The 23,518-nt window shown below is 43.8% G+C and overlaps 2 protein-coding genes across 2 annotated transcripts in view; both read left to right on the top strand.

Moving 5' to 3' along the window:
• Window positions 1–3,827, top strand: part of LOC120064106 (trafficking protein particle complex subunit 10-like) — a 31,293-nt gene extending 27,466 nt beyond the window's left edge. The window contains exons 21-23 of the mRNA XM_039014457.1: window positions 1,747–1,939; window positions 2,109–2,298; window positions 2,582–3,827. Coding sequence (XP_038870385.1) covers window positions 1,747–1,939; window positions 2,109–2,298; window positions 2,582–2,834 — 636 coding nt within the window. The 3' untranslated portion in view covers window positions 2,835–3,827. The remainder of the gene's footprint in view (window positions 1–1,746; window positions 1,940–2,108; window positions 2,299–2,581) is intronic.
• Window positions 3,828–6,776: 2,949 nt separating this feature from the next.
• gdf3 (growth differentiation factor 3) lies at window positions 6,777–23,149 on the top strand. The gene is made up of 4 exons (XM_039013954.1): window positions 6,777–6,813; window positions 9,076–9,522; window positions 14,935–15,157; window positions 22,291–23,149. Exons 1-4 carry the CDS (start codon window positions 6,777–6,779, stop codon window positions 23,147–23,149), a joined length of 1,566 nt encoding a protein of 521 aa, XP_038869882.1.
• Window positions 23,150–23,518: the final 369 nt, after the last annotated feature.

Here is a 23,518-nt window from a genome sequence, read left to right as displayed (position 1 = left end):
CTGTGTTCCACTCTACACCTGTGTTCTACCCTACTGTGTTCCACTCTACGTCTGTGTTTCACTCTACACCTGTGTTCCACTCTACACCTGTGTTTCACTCTACACCTGTGTTCCACTCTACGTCTGTGTTTCACTCTACACCTGTGTTCCACTCTACACCTGTGTTTCACTCTACACCTGTGTTTCACTCTACACCTGTGTTCTACCCTACTGTGTTCCACTCTACACCTGTGTTCTACCCTACTGTGTTCCACTCTACACCTGTGTTCCACTCTACACCTGTGTTCCACTCTACACCTGTGTTCTACCCTACTGTGTTCCACTCTACACCTGTGTTCTACCCTACTGTGTTCCACTCTACACCTGTGTTCCACTCTACACCTGTGTTCTACCCTACTGTGTTCCACTCTACACCTGTGTTCCACTCTACACCTGTGTTTCACTCTACATCTGTGTTCCACTCTACACCTGTGTTTCACTCTACGTCTGTGTTTCACTCTACATCTGTGTTTCACTCTACACCTGTGTTCCACTCTACATCTGTGTTCCACTCTACACCTGTGTTCTACCCTACTGTGTTCCACTCTACACCTGTGTTCTACCCTACACCTGTGTTTCACTCTACATCTGTGTTTCACTCTACATCTGTGTTTCACTCTACACCTGTGTTCCACTCTACACCTGTGTTCCACTCTACACCTGTGTTTCACTCTACGTCTGTGTTTCACTCTACGTCTGTGTTTCACTCTACACCTGTGTTCCACTCTACGTCTGTGTTCCACTCTACGTCTGTGTTTCACTCTACATCTGTGTTTCACTCTACACCTGTGTTCCACTCTACACCTGTGTTCCACTCTACACCTGTGTTTCACTCTACACCTGTGTTCCACTCTACACCTGTGTTCCACTCTACACCTGTGTTTCACTCTACACCTGTGTTTCACTCTACATCTGTGTTCTACTTTATATCTGTGTTCTACTTTATATCTGTGTTCTGCATCTGTGTTCTACTTTATATCTGTGTTCTACTTTATATCTGTGTTCTACATCTGTGTTCTACTTTATATCTGTGTTCTGCATCTGTGTTCTACTTTATATCTGTGTTCTACTTTATATCTGTGTTCTGCATCTGTGTTCTACTTTATATCTGTGTTCTGCATCTGTGTTCTACTTTATATCTGTGTTCTACTTTATATCTGTGTTCTACATCTGTGTTCTACTTTATATCTGTGTTCTACATCTGTGTTCTACTTTATATCTGTGTTCTGCATCTGTGTTCTACTTTATATCTGTGTTCTACTTTATATCTGTGTTCTACATCTGTGTTCTACTTTATATCTGTGTTCTACATCTGTGTTCTACTTTATATCTGTGTTCTGCATCTGTGTTCTACTTTATATCTGTGTTCTACTTTATATCTGTGTTCTACATCTGTGTTCTACTTTATATCTGTGTTCTACATCTGTGTTCTACTTTATATCTGTGTTCTACATCTGTGTTCTACTTTATATCTGTGTTCTACATCTGTGTTCTACTTTATATCTGTGTTCTACATCTGTGTTCTACATCTGTGTTCTACTTTATATCTGTGTTCTGCAGGGTTGGGGTCAATTGTAATTAGTCAGTCAATTCAGAAAGTAAACTGAAAAGTAGAAAATATGTTTTTCAAAAGTTGTTAATTTCTTTTAAATTCAAATCAGTTCCTGAATTCAAAATTGAGCCCAACCCTGGTGTGTTGTGTTGCAGACACTGTACAGTGTGAGGACAGAGATCATGCCTGCGGCTGGTCAACAAAACTGTCACTCTGGCTCCCTCTGTGGGCTGGAGATGTCCATCACACGACTGGCTGAACCTGAGGATGATGAGGATGATCGAGGGACAGAGAAGAAAGGGCAGACAGAGACAGAGGAGGTCTGCTCCACCAAGCTCATGTATAAAGGTAAGTGTGCATAAACTCATAAAGTGGGTTTACTTTATAGTCGTGTGTGTGTGTGTGTGTGTGTGTGTGTGTGTGTGTGTGTGTGTGTGTGTGTGTGTGTGTGTGTGTGTGTGTGTGTGTGTGTGTGTGTGTGTGGTGAGCCATTAAACCCATCTCTGTTCTCCCCCAGTGGCAGACGGCAGCAGTAGCTGGGTGGTGTATGGCAGAAGCTCAGGGCTGGTGTCCATGCCAATGGATGCTAATGCCAACCACAGGGTACAGGTTGAGTTGATGCCCCTGTTCGCTGGCCACCTGCCATTCCCTGACATCGAGGTGTTTAAGTACCTACCTCCCAGTGCCAACTCCGCCAGCCAACCTGATACAGGGGAGTCCTACCTCCCTCCTTCAGGCTCTCACAGAGGCTTGACTCTCACAGTGGCTTGACTCTCACAGAGGCTTGACTCTCACAGTGGCTTGACTCTCACAGTGGCTTGACTCTCACAGTGGCTTGACTCTCACAGAGGCTTGACTCTCACAGGGCTAAATCCTAACTTGACATGTGTATATGGAATATTCATGCAAATCAACCATTGACATAAATGTATGTTTTTAATTGTTTATTATGCATTGTGCCAGGTGCTAACTCCCCTTTACCCTTCTGTTCACAGACGGCTGTGTAGAAAACGACACCCTCTCCCTGCTGGTCCGGCCTCTGGACGACCAGGGGGACACGGCCAGCATCCGTAGCCAGGGAACTGTCCACTCTGTGGGCAGCGGGGAGCAGCAGTCCAGGGTTCTCCCCATGCCTCGCCTGGAGCCCTTCAGCCCGGGACAGGTGTTCAACCACAGCCAGGGATGCCAGGTCCTGGTGCTGCCCTCTACGGATGGCCACGTTCTAGAGATCAACGCTACGTGATCCTGGTGGTTGGTCAACACCCATCACCATCACCTCTTGCCCCAGACCTCCTGTGGGGCTCCGCTGTTCTGGAGCTCTAAGTTTGGTTGGGACCCAAAAGTAGCTGTTCTGAGATCAGACTATGGACTCTGACTGTGGGCTCTGCTAGCTGGACTAGCCCCCGAGCGGACACATTCACATCAGTAGAGCCCTGATGAACTAGACACACCACAACCTGCTGATGTCTTGACATATGCTTTCCGTCTGCCCCCGTCCTCCTCTTCTTCACACTGTGTTTTGACTCAGTGAATAGATCTGTCTGATGACTGGGTCGTCTCCCCCGTCCTCCTCTTCTTCACACTGTGTTTTGACTCAGTGAATAGATCTGTCTGATGACTGGGTCGTCTCCCCCGTCCTCCTCTTCTTCTTCAGACTGTGTTTTGACTCAGTGAATAGATCTGTCTGATGACTGGGTCGTCTCCCCCGTCCTCCTCTTCTTCACACTGTGTTTTGACTCAGTGAATAGATCTGTCTGATGACTGGGTCGTCTCCCCCGTCCTCCCCTTCTTCAAACTGTGTTTTGACTCAGTGAATAGATCTGTCTGATGACTGGGTCGTCTCCCCCGTCCTCCTCTTCTTCAAACTGTGTTTTGACTCAGTGAATAGATCTGTCTGATGACTGGGTCGTCTCCCCCGTCCTCCCCTTCTTCAAACTGTGTTTTGACTCAGTGAATAGATCTGTCTGATGACTGGGTCGTCTCCCCCGTCCTCCTCTTCTTCTTCAGACTGTGTTTTGACTCAGTGAATAGATCTGTCTGATGACTGGGTTGTCTCCCCTGTCCTCCTCTTCTTCTTCAGACTGTGTTTTGACTCAGTGAATAGATCTATGTTTGACTACTTGGTCTCAGAAAAGGGAGAGGACACACATTGTCAAACCCTGTTGACATACTAAGACATTAGCCAAGGCAATATTGTCCTCCCTCAAATGTCTGTATTAAACTCAAATGCAACAAAGCCCTGTGTGTGTGTGTGTGTGTGTGTGTGTGTGTGTGTGTGTGTGTGTGTGTGTGTGTGTGTGTGTGTGTGTGTGTGTGTGTGTGTGTGTGTGTGTGTGTGTGTGTGTGTGTGTGTGACTGTGGTATGCTCACAAACTGATGGAAATTGTGTTTCCCACAAAACGGTTGTATGTCTCAGCTATGTACACATTCTCACCAAACAGTCTCCTGCTGGCCTTTCACCATTCTCACCAAACCCACAGTCCATAACTAACAATGTAGTTACACTGCCCTCATCTGACCACTGTACAAACTGTTGTGTAAATAAAATGTAGAAAAGCTGAAGAGCATAAGCACTCCCAGGTTCTTTCCTCAGGTGCTGGAGTTGTACCGGTAGGTAAAACTCCTGGAAAACAGGAAGGAGAACGTTGCACGCTGCTGCCAGGTGATATTTATTTATAAACAACGTGTCGACCCCTAGGTCTTCATCAGGCGTCCATATCCCAGGTGGGGGTGAACGGTCCTATATATATATACACTGCTCAAAACAATAAAGGGAACACTTAAACAACACAATGTAACTCCAAGTCAATCACAATTCTGTGAAATCAAACTGTCCACTTAGGGAGCAACACTGATTGACAATAAATTTCACATGCTGTTGTGCAAATGGAATAGACAAAAGGTGGAAATTATAGGCAATTAGCAAGACACAGACCACTTCTCAGTTCCTATGCTTCCTGGCTGATGTTTTGGTCACTTTTGAATGCTGGCGGTGCTCTCACTCTAGTGGTAGCATGAGACGGAGTCTACAACCCACACAAGTGGCTCAGGTAGTGCAGCTCATCCAGGATGGCACATCAATGCGAGCTGTGGCAAGAAGGTTTGCTGTGTCTGTCAGCGTAGTGTCCAGAGCATGGAGGCGCTACCAGGAGACAGGCCAGTACATCAGGAGACGTGGAGGAGGCCGTAGGAGGGCAACAACCCAGCAGCAGGACCGCTACCTCCGCCTTTGTGCAAGGAGGAGCACTGCCAGAGCCCTGCAAAATGACCTCCAGCAGGCCACAAATGTGCATGTGTAACGGATGTGAAATGGCTAGCTAGTTAGCGGGTACGCGCTAGTAGCGTTTCAATCAGTTACGTCACTTGCTCTGAAACCTAGATGTAGTGTGCCCCTTGCTCTGCAAGGGCCGCGGCCTTTGTGGAGCGATGGGTAACGATGCTTCGTGGGCGACCGTTGTTGATGTGTGCAGAGGGTCCCTGGTTCGCGCCCGGGTATGGGCGAGGGGACGGTTTAAAGTTATACTGTTACATTGATGCTGTTGACCCGGATCACTGGTTGCTGCGGAAAAGGAGGAGGTTGAAAGGGGGGTGAGTGTAACGGATGTGAAATGGCTAGCTAGTTAGCGGGTACGCGCTAGTAGCGTTTCAATCAGTTACGTCACTTGCTCTGAAACCTAGATGTAGTGTTGCACCTTGCTCTGCAAGGGCCGCGGCCTTTGTGGAGCGATGGGTAACGATGCTTCGTGGGCGACCGTTGTTGATGTGTGCAGAGGGTCCCTGGTTCGCGCCCGGGTATGGGCGAGGGGACGGATTAAAGTTATACTGTTACACATGTGTCAGCATATGGTCTCACAAGGGGTCTGAGGATCTCATCTCAGTACCTAATGGCAGTCAGGCTACCTCTGGCGAGCACATGGAGGGCTGTGCGGCCCCACAAAGAAATGCCACCCCACACCATGACTGACCCACCGCCAAACCGGTCATGCTGGAGGATGTTGCAGGCAGCAGAACGTTCTCCAAGGCGTCTCCAGACTCTGTCACGTCTGTCACATGTGCTCAGTGTGAACCTGCTTTCATCTGTGAAGAGCACAGGGCGCCAGTGGCGAATTTGCATAGTTTAAATTTAACATAGTTTCACAATATTAACATTCAATGTATGAAAATATATGATCATACACAGAGAATGTGATCAATATTTATAGTAATATACATACACATACAATATTCAATTAGGATAAAACACAATTTAGACTTATTGTAACTATAAAAACGGTTTCAAGTCAAACTCCTCGTTAAGGCCAAGAGGAGACGTGTGTGTTCAGCCTGTGGATCCAGAAAGATGTAAATAAATGTGACAATGAAAAGATGGACTCCCTGTCGTTTCTCTGCAAGACTCTACAACAGTAAACAACACAAGATGGACTCCCTGTCGTTTCTCTGCAAGACTACAACAGTAAACAACACAAGATGGACTCCCTGTCGTTTCTCTGCAAGGCTCTACAGCAGTAAACAATACAAGATGGACTCCCTGTCGTTTCTCTGCAAGACTACAACAGTAAACACCACAAGATGGACTCCCTGTCGTTTCTCTGCAAGGCTCTACAGCAGTAAACAATACAAGATGGACTCCCTGTCGTTTCTCTGCAAGACTCTACAGCAGTAAACAACACAAGATGGACTCCCTGTCGTTTCTCTGCAAGACTCTACAGCAGTAAACAATACAAGATGGACTCCCTGTCGTTTCTCTGCAAGACTACAACAGTAAACACCACAAGATGGACTCCCTGTCGTTTCTCTGCAAGGCTCTACAGCAGTAAACAATACAAGATGGACTCCCTGTCGTTTCTCTGCAAGACTCTACAGCAGTAAACAATACAAGATGGACTCCCTGTCGTTTCTCTGCAAGACTACAACAGTAAACACCACAAGATGGACTCCCTGTCGTTTCTCTGCAAGGCTCTACAGCAGTAAACACCACAAGATGGACTCCCTGTCGTTTCTCTGCAAGGCTCTACAGCAGTAAACAACACAAGATGGACTCCCTGTCGATTCTCAGCAAGACTCTACAACAGTAAACAATACAAGATGGACTCCCTGTCGAATCTCAGCAAGACTACAACAGTAAACAACACAAGATGGACTCCCTGTCGAATCTCAGCAAGACTACAACAGTAAACAACACAAGATGGACTCTGTGTCGTTTCTCTTAACACTCTACAACAGTAAACAACACAAGATGGACTCCCTGTTGTTTCTCTTAACACTCTACAACAGTAAACAACACAAGATGGACTCCCTGTTGTTTCTCTTAACACTCTACAACAGTAAACAACACAAGATGGACTCCCTGTTGTTTCTCTTAACACTCTACAACAGTAAACAATACAAGATGGACTCCCTGTCGATTCTCAGCAAGACTCTACAACAGTAAACAATACAAGATGGACTCCCTGTCGTTTCTCTGCAAGACCCTACAACAGTAAACAACACAAGATGGACTCCCTGTCGTTTCTCTGCAAGGCTCTACAGCAGTAAACAATACAAGATGGACTCCCTGTCGTTTCTCTGCAAGACTACAACAGTAAACACCACAAGATGGACTCCCTGTCGTTTCTCAGCAAGACTCTACAACAGTAAACAATACAAGATGGACTCCCTGTCGTTTCTCAGCAAGACTCTACAACAGTAAACAATACAAGATGGACTCCCTGTTGTTTCTCTTAACACTCTACAACAGTAAACAACACAAGATGGACTCCCTGTTGTTTCTCTTAACACTCTACAACAGTAAACAATAAGACGGAGGGGTGTGGGGCGCGGCCGTTACAGTGTTTTTGGGGGGGTCAGGGTTGGTGCTGGTGTACTACTACTATTCACATGTCAATTCTAATCTGGATTCAGCTCTAAACTGGATTCAGCTTTAAACTCGATTCAACTCTAAACTGGATTCAGCTCTAAACTGGATTCAGCTTTAAACTGGATTCAGGACTACTACTATTCACATGTCAATTCTAAACTGGATTCAGCTCTAAACTGGATTCAGGACTACTACTATTCACATGTCAATTCTAAACTGGATTCAGCTCTAAACTGTACTCAGCGTCCTAAAGTCCATTCACATCTACCACACCTAAATTGTAAAAAATGTTGCACCCTCGACAACCACTGTGATTATTATTATTTGACCCTGCTGGTCATCTATGAACATTTGAACATCTTGGCCATGTTCTTTTATAATTTCCATCCGGCACAGCCAGAAGAGGACTGGCCACCCCTCATAACCTGGTTTCTCTCTAGGTTTCTTCCTAGGTTTTGGCCTTTCTAGGGAGTTTTTCCTAGCCACCGTGCTTCTACACCTGCATTGCTTGCTGTTTGGGGTTTTAGGCTGGGTTTCTGTACAGCACTTTGAGATATCAGCTGATGTAAGAAGGGCTATATAAATACATTTGATTTGATTTGATTAATGTCAAGATCCTCAGAGATTAATTTGGATAGAGATAGCATAAATACAATTGTTTTCATTCTGTCATATTGATAGAAACTCAAGAAAAGTGGGCATAATTGAGGTAGGCTAATTTGAATGTAACTTTTGTAGATTTTAGTCAAATGCCCTTTATCTATGAGATAGGTCCTCATTAGCATAGCTTGTCTATGCAGTCTCGCACCTAGGTGTCGATAGAAACCATCCGGGGTGCCAATCAATCAGCGCCAATGATCAACCACACATGGGCACGCAGGGACTTTTAAATTCACAAGCAAATGTGGGACAGACAGAGAAAGAATATAAGCTTGTTTTACCCTGTTTGTAAAAATGTCATTGTAAACCAACACTGTATAGCCTGAGAACATGGTTAAAACTATCATTTTGATATCCTGGAAGGGCCTTCGTTGCGTCTGTATGAATTTGAGTGGTTAGGCTACATTTCTAAAGCCACATCCCTCGGCTGTTTCCTAAAAGGTGGCAGATTTCCCCTTTTAAGATCAGTGGATGACAGAGGGAATGTCTGTTTACATTTTTTTTTATATTAATTGAGTCATTGAGCTACATGGGCCTACACAATCCATATTTGAACATGTTTGATATTTTACAGATATTGTACCATTTAGTTTTTTTGAAAACAATTACATCTGGAGTTCCTTCACTCCTGTTGTTTTAATGAAAAAGGAAACAAAGGAGACAAGGTCAGAGAGCATTTGGTTTATTGATGCAGCTAAAGGCCGATATTGACTGTGACCTTCCAAATATTGTAAACTGAAACGTAGTTCCTACTTCTAGAGTGTGAAGCTAATATGTATTCTTTTGTCTGTCCACTGAAGGTAGACTGGTGTCAGGCTGGAGCGGGAGCTGCCACGGCTGTGTGGAGAAACATCTGTTCTTCAACATGTCTGTCCTGCAGCCCGTGGAGCAGCTCTCTCTGGCACAGCTGGAAATCAAGTTCCATTGGGAAATTTGCAGCACACCAAGGTTCCTCCTGGGCCCACAGGTGCTCAGCGTGTCCCTGTACAAGGTGTTGCATGCGACCCTGAGGGGAGCCACGAGGCCCACCGCAGGCTGGTGCTGTCCCAGTCGGTGCAGCTGGAACCAGAGGCCGGATCCCTCACCCTGGACCTCACAGCGCTGGCAGAGAACTGGCGTAAACTGGGTCATAACTACGTCCTGGTGCTGGAGCTGCAGTCACACCCCGTCCACACCCAGGCGACGGACATCTTCATGGCCCGGAACCTGGCGAACGCCGTCCTGTTAGGGCCGACCGTAACCCTCCAAGAGTTCCATGCCTCCCTGGTGGTTGTAATCCTGAAGCCGCTCCAGTGCCGCTCTCGGCAGAAGAGTTGCACCGTCTACCTCCCGGTTACACCCAGCAACGTGTGTAAGCCGCGCCTCATCTACATCGACTTCAAGGACGTGGGCTGCCAAAAGAAAGATACCCAGGGTCCCTGCTCATTTGCGTGAAAGTGCCTTAGGCATGCAGCAAGGAGGCATGAGGACTGCAGATGTGGCCAGGGCAATAAATTGCAATGTCCGTACTGTGAGACGCCTAAGAGCGCCACAGGGAGACAGGACAGACAGCTGATCTTCCTCACACATGGTCTGCCACTGCAACAACACCTGCACAGGATTGGTACATCCGAACATCACACCTGCGGGACAGGTACAGGATGGTAACAACAACTGCCCGAGTTACACCAGGAACGCACAATCCCTCCATCAGTGCTCAGACTGTACACAATAGGCTGAGAGAGGCTGGACTGAGGGCTTGTAGGTCTGTTTGTAAGGCAGGTCCTCACCAGACATCACCGGCAACAATATCGCCTATGGGCACAAATCCACCGTCGCTGGACCAGACAGGACAGGAAAGTGCTCTTCACTGACGAGTCGTGATTGTGTCTCACCAGGGGTGATGGTTGGATTTGCGTTTATCGTCGAAGGAATGAGCGCTACACAGAGGCCTGTACTTTCTGCAAGAATGGAATGTCAGTGTTCTGCCATGGCCAGCGAAGAGCCCGGATCTCAATCCCATTGAGCACGTATGGGACCTGTTGGATCGGAGGGTGAGGGCTTGGGCCATTCCCCACGCCAGAAATGTCCGGAAACTTGCAGGTGCCTTGGTGGAAGAGTGAGGTAACATCTCACAGCAAGAACTGGCAAATCTGATGCAGTCCATGAGGAGGTGATGCACTGCAGTACTTAATGCAGCTGGTGGCCACACCAGATACTTACTGTTACTTTTGATTTTGACCCCCCCTTTGTTCAGGGACACATTATTCCATTTATGTTAGTCACATGTCTGTGGAACTTGTTCAGTTTATGTCTCAGATGTTGAATCTTGTTATATTCATACAAATATTTACACATGTTACGTTTGCTGAAAATAAACGCAGTTGACAGTGAGAGGACGTTCCTTTTTTTGCTGAGTTTATATATTTTCTGTGGGTGATTGCCTGTTTTGCATGTTATTTTGCATTAATACGTGTTATATCAGTTTGCAAACTTTGTAAAAAAAAATATATATATCATTGAGCCAATAAAGCACCATACAAACATGGTCTCTTTTTTTGTTTTCTTGAGTAAGGCAGCTCCAAAATGCAGGTGTTTCAGCCTAGCCCAGTGCTTTCTGTGGTGGTGGGGCAAGCCAGCAGAAAATACGGAGCATTGCGCCGTGATTGGCTCAGTGTTCTGTCACTCATGGGGACACTATGTCACCGCCAAATCCAAGGGTAGAACTTGAAAATTCTTGCCCCTTGGGTGCTGCCATAGTTACATTAGAAGTGCCCATCCAAGAAGGCTTAAGGTCATTGGCCACAGATAAAATTATGTCAATTCACATTATATCTACAGTAGCTTTGATTGGACTGATCAATGTCATACTTTCAAAATCTTAGCTAAGAGTCATCTTGAATCAAGTCGACAATCTACTGGCAAATCCTTTTTGATCCTTTTCATATGAATATAAATTATAGATAAAACATATCGGTGCTCATCGGCCATTGGACGTAAACATTACACAACAAGTTGAAAATCGCAAATTCAACAATTAGTGGTTTGGAAGGAATCAACGACAGTGTCTAACTGCCAGCATTGGAAAGCAATCCCTAGCCTGCTATTCTGTGGAGTGGCTGTGTGGTCCCAAATCTGGGATTAAGGGGTTCTTTTCCAAGTTTAAAATGATAAACATTCAACATTGGCCATGCTGTCAATGAAGCATGTTTTGTGCCGCGCTCAAAACAATTAACTCGGAACGGCGAAAACTTGACTTCAGTGAGTTCAAGATAACTTGAAGTCGGGAATAAACTAGCTACGACTGGGAAAATACGATTTGAACAGTCATCCAACTTGGAATTGTAAATCCGGTCTCTGAAGATCAATGACGTCATCATGGTTCAACCTTGTTTTTTTCCGAGGTCCCATTTGTCTTGAAAGCACCATAAATCCAGAGAATGCCAGACTGATGACAAAATTTGCCCATGAAGGACCGCCGCGCCACCTTCCTGTTCAAGTGAGCACAGCACAACAAGGTGAGTCCAAAAAGGTATTGTATGCCGCTGCATAAATGATGTAATATGCCAGTGAGATATGTATACTGTAGCTAAGAAAGTAATACTAAGTGTATGTTGTGTAGTAAGACGTTAGTAGCTCATGTGCCTCACCCTAATAATTTGGTCTATTGACCCCTCTTAATTTTGCCTACTGTTCTGACTTGGTGGTGCACATGTAGCCTGTAATCATTGAATATTGTAAGAGTTTTCATTGTCTGCTTATATGCCACCTTTATTTTTCCTACGGTTCAGACTTGGTGTACAGGGAGAACACTGTAAGAACGGCCCATGTTCTGAATTATGTCGCTTTACATATCAAAAGTGCTCAACAAATAGTTATATTGACTACGTCCTTCCTAGCTCGCTCATTAATGTCTTAATCGAAATTCCGGATTGCCTCTTATCCACTTGTCGTCCCCTTATGCCATAGTTTGTACACCTCAATTGTCATTCGAAACCACATTTGTTTAAGCAAGTCAGCCATATCAGCGATGTTTTTTTTTAAAGGCAGTAAATGAGGCCGAAGTAACTGTTTCGCTGCCAGACAAGACTCCGCTGAAAGACAGGTGTAGCAGTGGTAAAATGTTGGGACAGCTTTATGTAGGCCATTTGTGGGCATCATTTGTCACCATTATAGTGCAATTAATGTATTGTTTAGTGTTGTGTTGTGGCTTTGCTGGCATGCATCTCACTTTAATTTGTATTTTTTTAAATTTCCAACCAAGATTTACATGCTAAAATCACCACTGGCCTCTTCTCAGTTTGGCACCGGCACACTTTTCACCTTTAACCGAAAGTTCAGATTTAAATTGACTTTATAAAAGAGATTTACTTATCTGTCATATACAGATGTAGGATCTTCATTTGATCACTCTTTCATTGCTGAGAATTTCCCTTCCCAGCAGGAAATGCATACTTGTAGTGTATTCAAGGAGTCTAAAGTTTGTAATTTACACTTTAAAATGTAAGAATTGATTTGCCCTACTAAAAAATTTCCATTAATTGTAATCCACATTAATCATGTCTTGTTGCTGCGTGATTATGTTCCTGCTGTAACAAACTGGCTCAAATTAAGATCCTACATTTGTAAAGTCAAGTTATCCCTGTCACAGATTTTGGATTACCCTGCCATCCTCTGCACATACTGAAAGCAATCCCTGTCCTCTCGGTTTCACTGCAGTAAACAAAATCAATTTGTCTCTTTACTCCAGCATTTTGGATTTGAGATCAACATTTTCATATGAGGCGACATTATAGAATGCCAACATTTATTGATAATTAAATATGAAGTATTCACACCCCTGAGTCAATACTTGTTAGAATCACCTTTGGCAGCGTTTACAGCTCTGAGTCCTTCTGGCTAAGTGTTTAAGAGTTTTGCACACATGGAATTTACAATATTTGCACATGATTCTTTTTAAAACTCTTCAACCTCTTGTCAAGTTGGTTGTTGATCATTGCTAGACAGCCATCTTCAAGTCTTGCCATAGATTTGTAAGTAGATTTAAGGCAAAACTGTAACAAGGCCACTCAGGAACATTTAATGTCATCTTGGTAAGCAACTCCAGTGTATATTTGGCCTTGTGTTTTAGGTTATTGTCCTGCTGAAAGGTGAATTTGTCTCCCAGTGTCTGTTGGAAAGCAGACAACCAGGTTTTCCACAATGATTTTTCCTGTGCATAGATCTATTCTGTTTATTTTTATCATGAAAAACTCCCTATTCCTTGCTGATGACAAGCCTAACCATAACATGATGCATCCACCACCAAGCACCACCAATCACTCAAATTTGGGCACAAAATTTGAGAGAAATAAGCTTTTTGTGCATATGGAAAACTTCTGAGATCTTTTATATCAGCTCATGAAACATGGGACCAATACTTTACATGTTGCGTTTATATTTTTGTTCAGCATAATATATAACTATTTCAAGTAACTAATCCTAGCACTGCACATACCCTATTAGCTATACAATTAGCCATTACACATTAACTCAGAACCGGGATTAAAAACTATAATTGAATACGTACAGATGGATCTGTTAGCAGAAAAAACTATTTTATTAACAAAAGGTAAACAAATACATTTGCTTTACAGAACTGCTTTTGCTGTTGCAGTTTTACAGCAAATGCCCTGCAATTCTACACACTTTTCCGTGATTTATGCCATGCCAATATATCTGAGTGAGAGTGACTAACAAAATCAATGGGGGCCCACTGGAGGTCAGTGCCCATGGGCACGTTCCAGGTCGATAATTTGACCATGATTACTTCAAGTTTAGATAGCTGGCTAGACTAACTTGACTAATTGACCAATCTAAAAATGTTTTAACTGACATGGGCTAATTGAGTGTCTGTCAGTGAGTGACACATAACAAGAGCAAAACTGCTGATGTGCAATCGAGTTTCTAAACGTCACCCTGTTCATTTTACTATTCTAACTCTGACCAGTCATTTGAGACCCTGAGTCCCTAAAATATATTTTAAAATAAATAAAAAATTTACTCATATATAGCTATGGCCCTGCTGGAGATAACATATCCATCACTGTTGGTAATATTTCACACATCTGTAGGGAGTTAAATAACTCATTACTGTTAAATAAAAAGTGTTTTGTTTGGTCTATGGCCAGTTTGTGTCTGACCCAGAGGAGGCAGCCATTGCCATGGCTCTTGTTAACTGATGCAGGAAATCATCATCAATGAACCAGTGATATTGTGATATTGGATTGGACAGCACATCTGAATGATTGCCATTGGCTCCCTGATCCCAATTTGGGAAACCTGGCATCATCACAGTGGAAATAAGCACCTCTAGTGTCCCTAGAAATATGAAACATTACATCTGGAGACATGAGACAATGTCAAGATCCTCAGAGATTAATTTGGATAGAGATAGCAGAAATACAATTGTTTTCATTCTGTCATCATGATAGAAACTCAAGAAAAGCAGGCATAATTGAGGTAGGCTAACTTGAAGGTAACTTTTGTAGATTTTAGTCAAATGCCCTTTATCTGTGAGATAAGTCCTCATTAGCATAGATTGTCTATGCAGTCTCGCACCTAGGTGTTGATCGAAACCATCCGGGATGCCAATCAATCAGCGCCAATGATCAATCACACATTGGCACGCAGGAACTTTTAAATTCACAAGCAAATGTGTAACAGACATTAGAAAGAAAAGCAAAACACACGCGGTAGTTTAGGCTAGTTTGTTTGTAGAAAAGCCTAAATCCAGGTCAAACGCGAAGAATGGAGACTTTGGTTATTTTAGCCCTAGCTATTTTATCCATTAGTGCGTCTGCTTTAGGAAATGGAGAAGATTTGAAGACTCAGGAGCGCTTGTTTTTAAATTCGTTGGGTCTCTCAGCTCGGCCAAAGCCGTCAGCACACCGCCGCGTTCCCTCGGTGTTGTGGAGGATGTTCAAACGTACCAGCACCCGGGAGAACGACACCCACGAAAGCGACCGGTGCATGGTGTCTGAGTATGGAGTTCGCGGGAACATTGTTCGATTTGTGCAGGATCAAGGTGAGTTTTATTCCTTTGTCTTTCCTTCCATCATGCCGCTCGCCCATAGTACTTTGTTCTGTGTGGTTAAAATGGTCACTGCGATTGTTACTTTCATTTTTGTAAACTTTTAAATTAACGATATAAAGGCTACTCATTGATTATTGATTAATATAACTGAGAAATAATGCCCCATGAGTTTAGTTCAACGGTTGTACCCTCTACAAAACCCCAAATATATAAGCTTGTTTTACCCTGTTTGTAAAACAATTAAGTAACATCTAAATGTAATTGTAAACTGTATAGCCTGAAAACATGGTTAAAACTATCATTGTGATATAATGGATGGACCTTCATTGCGTCTGTATGAATTTGAGTGGTTAGGTTACATTTCTACAGCCAAATCTTCTCCGCTGTTTACCTAAAACGTGGCGCGGTTAACACTGTTATTGTTGAATTTGAGTTTATTTTTACAGGGACAGTGCACATTAATCAACGTTTCAGTAAAAGTGCCGGTTTTAGCCAGCCGGCTAATTTTCAACCGCAGTCCCTGGGCAGGTTATTAAAAATAATTACAATATAGACAATCATTGAGCAGTGAGCACACGCAGAGCAACATGGGGCAAGACATAGCATACAGACAGAGCAACATAGAACAGAAAGCAGCAAGACAAAATTCATAAAAGCAACAGTGTTTCCACACCTCACAAGCTACAGACAACATGGAAAGCTGCAATACACAGCTAGGGATTATGTTTACAAATCTGATTGACCTTTAGCCATGTCTTCATGCATTTTGTGAAAGTGTGATATGTGGTGCAGTTATGTGTGTCTGATGGCAGTGTATTCCAGACATGGGAAGCCCTCACAGAGAAAGCGGATATACTAAAGGTGCTTTTCCTTAAGGGAACTATACAGTCACCTCTCATGGCAGACCTTGTGGATCTGCTGCCATATGTTTGGGTTTTCTGTTTAACAAAAATACTGAGTGGAGGGGGAGCCAGGCCATTTAGGATATTGAATACAAGACATGCATCGGTGTATTGCACAAGATTTTCCCAACTCAGGAGCTCATGCTTTCTGAGGATGTAACAGTGATGATGGCTATTGGGCTTCCTATCAAGCACTTTGAGAGCCTGTTTGTAGACACTGAATAGGTTTTAATGTTGTACAGCAAGCTTGGGCCCAACTAGTCAAGCAGAATGTTAAGTGGGGGAAAGGCAGGTTGCCCCTTTAAAATCAGTGGATGACAGAGGGAATATCGGGTTTGAAAATATTCTCAAAATTACAATTTGAGATCAATTCATTATTGAGTAACATAGTCATACACAATCCATTTTCGAACATGTTAGTTATTTAAGAGTTCCTTCACTCACTTTGTTTTGGGGCCAAAATAAACCACCGAGGGTAAAGACAGTTTCGGGTTGAATATTTGACGGATATTCGCCTGTCGTTTTCCTTAAGTCCACCAACAGCAGTTAGGGACCGTCAACATAGTGACAAATCTAAATTGTCAAATTTCAGTAACTTTTTTAACCATTACTCCTAAAACTTTACACTTCATTTGTCGATTTACATCTCGCACTATTTTAAACGATTTATTTACATTTTTGAATTTCAGTGTTGGTCATGTGACCTGGTGACTTCAAACAGGGTTCAGAATGTCTACTGAGTGGGCCTACACATTGCACACCCTTTAGTTTGTCCATTTTCATCTCACATGATTTTACATTTTTCTACATTTCAAATTTCAATAGCTCCTTGGTCTTGTGACCTACCGACATCAAACATGGTGCAAAATGTACACTGACTACCCCTATATATTGCAGTCTTGTTTGTGTACTCTAAAATCACGCAATGTAATGTACATTTTTCAATGTTTTAAATTTCAATAGCTCCTTGGTCATGTCAATTACACACCAAAGAAGCGTGCAGTGGATATACACCCATATTGCATAACCTCTAGTCATGTATCTTCTATATTGGTGTACATTAATATTAGATTGACAATTAGGGGGTTCAGTCCAGTGTTTACTCTTTTATTTAATATTTATCGACAAGTACCACAGTATTTAACAGTGGTACACAATAGGCGAGAGAAATATAATATCTCCTTTCATCATTAATATCAACCATAAAGGGCAAAGTACGAGAGTCATGTTATTAATTGTCCAATGGAGAGTGAGCTGGTGAGGTAGGCTGCAGTGGGTTTGCTGTTCAATACATATACTGAACATGTAACCACAGTAATGGTGGCCAGTAAATCAATGAATAAAAATGTAATATTGACAAATTAAACAGAGACCTTGTAGACCTTAAATCTTTTCCAACATGTCAACAGACACTTCAAATAAGTATGAAACATTTCAGTGTTAACTTTCTCTTTATCCCTGGTTGATGTACATGTCAGAGCCTCTTCAGTGTGAATGGGGTATAGCATACATGTTCAACAACAAAGACTGCACTTCCAGTTTGTGTTCTTTACTCTGTTGAACTCGTGTCTTCATTCCTAGGCACAGCACATGGAACCATGTGCAAGTAGAGATACTGGGGTGCAAAGGAGAAAAATAATATATATGTAGAAAAACACACACATGCAAAACATTCAATCTAAAATAAAACAAAGCGTAACATGTTATAAATAATATCAAATAAAAAAACAATATGGGGATGAGGTAGTTAGATGGGCTATTTAAAGATGGGTTATGTACAGGTGCAATGATCTGTAAGCTGCTCTGACAGCTGATGCTTAAAGATAGTGAGGGAGATGAGTATCCAGCTTCAGTGATTTTTGCAATTTGTTCCAGTCGATGGCAGCAGAGAACTGGAAGGAAAGGCGGCCAAAGGAGGAATTGGCTTTGGGGATGACCAGTGAAGTATACCTGCTGGAGCGAGTGCTACGGGTGGGTGCTGCTATGGTGACCAGTGAGCTGAGAAGGCGGAGCTTTACCTAGCAAGTACTTATAGATGACCTAGAGCCAGTGGGTTTGGCGCCGAGTATGAAGCGAGGGCCAGCCAACGAGAGCATACAGGTCGCAGTGGTGGGTGGTATATGGGGCTTTGGTGACAAAACGGATGGCACTGTGATAGACTGCATCAAATTTGCTGAGTAGAGTGTTGGAGGGTATTTTGTAAATGAGATCGCCGAAGTCGAGGATCGGTAGGATGGTCAGTTTTACGAGGGTATGTTTGGCAGCATGAGTGAAGGATGCTTTGTTGCGAAATAGCAAGCTGATTCTAGATTTAATTTTGGATTGGAGATGCTTAATATGAGTCTTGAAGGAGAGTCTAACCAGACACCTAGGTATTTGTAGTTGTCCACATATTCTAAGTGCGGGCAGCGATCGGTTGAAGAGCATGCATTTAGTTTTACTTGCATTTAAGAGCAGTTGGAGGCCATGGAAGGAGAGTTGATTGGCATTGATTTATACAGAGAAAAGAGTCTGCCTGAGAATTGAACCCTGTGGCACCTCCATAGAGACTGCCAGAGGTCCGGACAATAGGCCCTCCGATTTGACACACTGAACTATCAGAGAAGTAGTTGGTGAACCGGGCGAGGCAGTCATTTGAGAAACCAAGGCTGTTGAGTCTGCCGAAAAGAATGCGGTGATTGACAGTCGAAAGCCTTGGCCAGGTCATTGAAGACAGCTGCACAGTAATGTCTCTTATCGATGGCAGTTATGATATCGTTTAGGACCTTGAGCGTGGCTGAGGTGCACCCATGACCAGCTCGGAAACCAGATTGCATAGTGGAGAAGGTACGGCGGGATTCGAAATGGTCGGTGATCTGTTTGTTAACTTGGCTTTCGAAGACCTTAGAAAGGCAGGGTTGGATATATATAGGTCTGTAGCAGTTTGTGTCAAGAGTGCCCCCCCCCCCCCCCCCCCCCCCCCCTTTTGAAGAGGGGGGATGACCGGGGCAGCTTTCCAATCTTTGGGTATCTCAGACGATACGAAAAAGAGGTTGAACAGGCTAGTAATAGGGGTTGCAACGATTGCGGTGGATAATTCTAGAAAGAGATGGTCCAGGTTGTCTAGCCCAGCTGATTTGTTGGGGTCCCGATTTTTGCAGCTCTTTCAGAACATCAGCCATCTGGATTTGGGTGGTAGAGGCTTTGGCAAGTTGCTGTGGGGGGTGCAGAGCTTTTGGTAGGGGTAGCCAGGTGGAAAGCATGGCCAGCTGTAGAAAAATGCTTATTGACATTCTCGATAATCGTAGATTTATTGGTGGTGAATGTTTCCTAGTCTCAGTGCAGTGGGCAGCTGGGAGGAGGTGCTCTTTTTCTCCATGGATTTTAGTGTCCCAGAATGTTTTGGAGTTTGTCCTACAGGATGCAAATTTCTGTTTGAAAAAGCTCGTCTTTGCTTTCCTATCTGCCTGTGTATATTTGTTCCTAACTTCCCTGAAAAGTTGCATATCGCGGGGGCTATTCTACGCTAATGCAGTACGCCACAGGATGTGTTTGTGCTGGTCAAAGGCAGTCAGGTCTGGAGTGAACCAAGGGCTATATCTGTTCCTGGTTCAACATTTTATGAATTGTGCATGCTTATTTAAGATGGTGAGAAAAGCACTTTTAAAGAATAACCAGGCGGCATCTACTGACGGAATGAGGTCAATATCCTTCCAGGATAGCCGGGCCAGGTCGATTAGAAAGGCCTGCTCGCTGAAGTGTTTTAGGAAGCGTTTGACTGTGATGAGGGGTGGTCGTTTGACCGCGGACCCATTACGAACGCAGGCAGTGATCGCTGAGGTTGAAAACAGCAGAGGTGTATTTAGAGGACAAGTTGGTCAGGATGATATCTATGAGGGTGCCCGAGTTCACAGATTTGGGGTTGTACCTGGTAGGTTCCTTGATAATTTGTGAGATTGAGGGCATCTAGCTTAGATTGTAGGACGGCCGGGTTGTTAAGCATATCCCAGTTTAGGTCACTTAACAGTACAAACTCTGAAGATAAATGGGGGGCAGTTAATTCACATATGGTGTCCAGGGCGCAGCTGGGGGCTGAGGGGGGTCTATAACAAGCAGCAACAGTGAGACTTATTACTGGAAAGGTGGATTTAAAAAAATAGAAGCTCGAAATGTTTGGGCACAGACCTGGATAGTAAGCCAGAACTCTGCAGGCTGTCTCTGCAGTAGATTGCAACTCCACCCCCTTTGGCAGTTCTGTCTTGGCGGAAAATGTATATACATACATACATACAGGCATTTTTCAGCAATGATATTACCACTCAGAATCCAGAATGGATATGACAATGGGGTCAGCACAGGATGTAATACACCCTTACAACAATCTACTGTTTGATCTACCTGACTTATCTGGTAAACTGCCACTGTGTGTCAAGAAAAGAGCCCCAATTAGGGGTTAGTGTACTCCAGTAAAAAAGGACTGGTTTAGATGAAAAACTATTGCCCTGTGTCCCTGTTCATAGGGGCATGAGCGACTAGTCAGTGGTAGAATTGAGTTGGCTCTTTATTGGCCCAAAGACCCACAAGGTTGAGGTTACTCATGGACAGTAATTAGTAAAAAAATTAAATAATTTGCATTGATGTATTGTCTTCTAACTGTCCAATAATAGGATTCAAAGTGTTAGGAAATATTTGTTCCCATAAATACAAAGAAGGATGTCTCTCCTCATACCTCTGGCACTTTAGTCAGACTGCCAGACTGTGCACCACAGAGCCAATCAGGAGAGAATACATACAGGTCAACGGTGCCAACTGGAAGTTAAGGGGTGTGTCTGTGCCTTTTGGATGACTCTCTCTCTTTACAGAGAACCCCTGTGGTTCAAGTCAAGAGCTACCCTTCCCCTTTCAGTCTGCTCTGCGCATGTCTGAAAGTGACAGTATGGCACTTTCACTGTCACAGTATGGCACTGTGACAGTGAGTCTGTCACAGTATGGCATAAAAAAGTATTACACTTATGAATGTATGTAAAATGCTAATATGTATTAGATCCAGTACAATGGAATAACTCTACCTGAATTTGAATGCAGCGTGTTCTGATTCCTCCTTCTCATTCTGCCCAGCAGGGTCAACCAAAAACACTGGGCCTGATGCTTCCCCGGTATCTGCATGAACCAATATAGAAATGTATTGATTCATTAAATGATTACTATTAAATGACCCATATCACAACCCTCATACCTCACAAAAATGTACCTAAATCAATTTTGGAAAAAGGATTTTACTCACACATTTTTACAGTTAGAAATAGTTGGCTGTGCATCAAATAACTACTTTCATCAGAAAAACAAACCCTCAAATGCACTATTGCATTTTGTAAGTTGTCTGCAGGTGGCTTGTGGTGAATGCACTCAAATATCAAGTCATTATCAGGTTATGTAAATTGCGTTCTAATGTCTTAATGTACAGTATATGAAAGTGATGCTATGAAAATGATTATTTCACATTATCAAGCTCACTCTGATTGACAAATCACTGCCTAATACTGTGATTAAAAAGAGCATATAAAACATTGTTTTTCATGAGGCCTACCTGTGCCTTCATTTAAGCACCTCTGTTCGAACACCTCCTGTCCTTCATCCATTCCACATACAGACATTTACGGATATTTTCAGTGTCCATGTGAAAGATAGTTATTGCGAGGCTGGAACATTTGTTAACTTAAAAAAATTATAATTATGAGATGAAAATAGACAAACATCAGAGTGTGCGATATGACGGTATAGTCAGTGGACATTCTGAACCTTGTTTGAGGTCAGTAGGTCACATGACCAAGGAGCTATTGAAATTTGAATGTAAAATAAGTTTGTCGACGCTCCCTAACTAAATCAACTAGGAATACAAAATGCTGCTCACATTTCCGCATGTTTATTCGCTTTGGTAAGTGAATTAATGTCAAAATTGTGAAAATAAGACCTGTGCAATTTTTCCAACATCATGACACTTATTTGGAGTCCGTGGCTCAAGAGGTTTGAAAGCGTGAATATCCGTAGAATATCCAACTTGAAACTGTCTTTACCTCGGTAAATTAACCAATGAAAAATAAACGAGGGGGACAAAGTCGACGCATTTGCTTTGTTTATTGGCTATAGGCTTCACAATGCTAATGAAGTTGTCAATTGAAACCTAGGTCCTACTTCTAGAGTGTAGACCTAATGACTTTTTATTGTTTTGTCTGTCCTCTGCAGGTAGACTGGTGTCAGGCTGGAGCGGCAGCTGCCACGACTGTGTGGAGAAATACATGTTCTTCAACATGTCCGTCCTGCAGCCCGTGGAGCAGCTCTCTCTGGCGCAGCTGGAAATCAAGTTCCAGTGGGACATGTTCCGCACACCAAGGTTCCTCCTGGGCCCACAGGCGCTCAGCGTGTCCCTGTACAAGGTGTTGCGTGCGACCCTGAAAGGAGCGAGCCACGAGGCCCACCGCAGGCTGGTGCTGTCCCAGTCGGTGCAGCTGGTACCAGAGGCCGGATCCCTCACCCTGGACCTCACAGCGCTGGCAGAGAACTGGCGTAAACCGGGTCATAACTATGGCCTGGTGCTGGAGCTGCAGCCACACCCCATCCACACCCAGGCGACGGACATCTTCATGGCCCAGAACCTGGCGAACGCTGTCCCTTTAGGGCCGACCGTAACCCTCCCAGAGTTCCATGCCTCCCTGGTGGTTGTATCCCTGAATCCACTCCAGTGCCGATCTCGGCAGAAGAGGAGCGCCGTCTACCTGCCGGTTACACCCAGCAACGTGTGTAAGCCGCGCCGCCTCTACATCGACTTCAAGGACGTGGGCTGGCAGGACTGGATCATCGCTCCGCAGGGCTACCTGGCCAACTACTGCCACGGAGAGTGCCCGTTCCCACTGAGCGAGAGCCTGAATGGCACCAACCATGCCATCCTGCAGACACTGGTGCACTCCCTGGACCCCCACGGCACACCCCAGCCCTGCTGTGTACCCATCCGCCTGTCACCTGTCTCCATGCTCTACTACGACAACAACGACAACGTAGTCCTACGTCACTACCAGGACATGGTGGTGGATGAGTGTGGCTGCAGATGAAATGCATTAGGTGTGATGGCTGGTTGGTGGAGTGGATTTTAGAGAAGTTTGAATTGTCTTCTTTTTTTTTTACCTGTAATAAAACGCTTATTCATTGATTCTCCTGTAATGAAAATGCTTTGGTATTATTCCAACAGATGATCTGTCAGTTTGGCCGAGGCACACTTTTTACCTAACACAAAGTGCAGATATAAATTGACTTTATAGAGGATACCTACTTCTCTGTCATATACAGATGTAGGATCTTAATTTGATCACCCTTTTGTTGCTGAGCAGGAAATGCAATCTTGTAGTGCATTCAAGGTTTAAAAAGGCTTCTAAAGTTTGTAATTTCCACTTTAAAATGTCAGACATGTTTTGCTAATTAAA

This window comes from Salvelinus namaycush, chromosome 19 (assembly GCF_016432855.1).
Source record: "Salvelinus namaycush isolate Seneca chromosome 19, SaNama_1.0, whole genome shotgun sequence".
Classification (NCBI taxonomy): Eukaryota; Metazoa; Chordata; class Actinopteri; order Salmoniformes; family Salmonidae; genus Salvelinus; species Salvelinus namaycush.
The sequence above is the reverse complement of the archived record's forward strand: the minus strand, read 5'-3'. Positions and strand labels throughout refer to the sequence as shown.

Bases quoted from the DNA above. Each gene is read 5' to 3' on its own strand.
- gdf3 (XM_039013954.1), top strand. From the start codon at position 6,777: ATGGACTCTGTGTCGTTTCTCTTAACACTCTACAACA. The intron at 9,523-14,934 runs GTCCCTGCTCAT...CGTCTGCTTTAG, and splicing joins CCAAAAGAAAGATACCCAGG to GAAATGGAGAAGATTTGAAG. The intron at 15,158-22,290 runs GTTTTATTCCTT...CTCTGCAGGTAG, and splicing joins TTTGTGCAGGATCAAGGTGA to ACTGGTGTCAGGCTGGAGCG.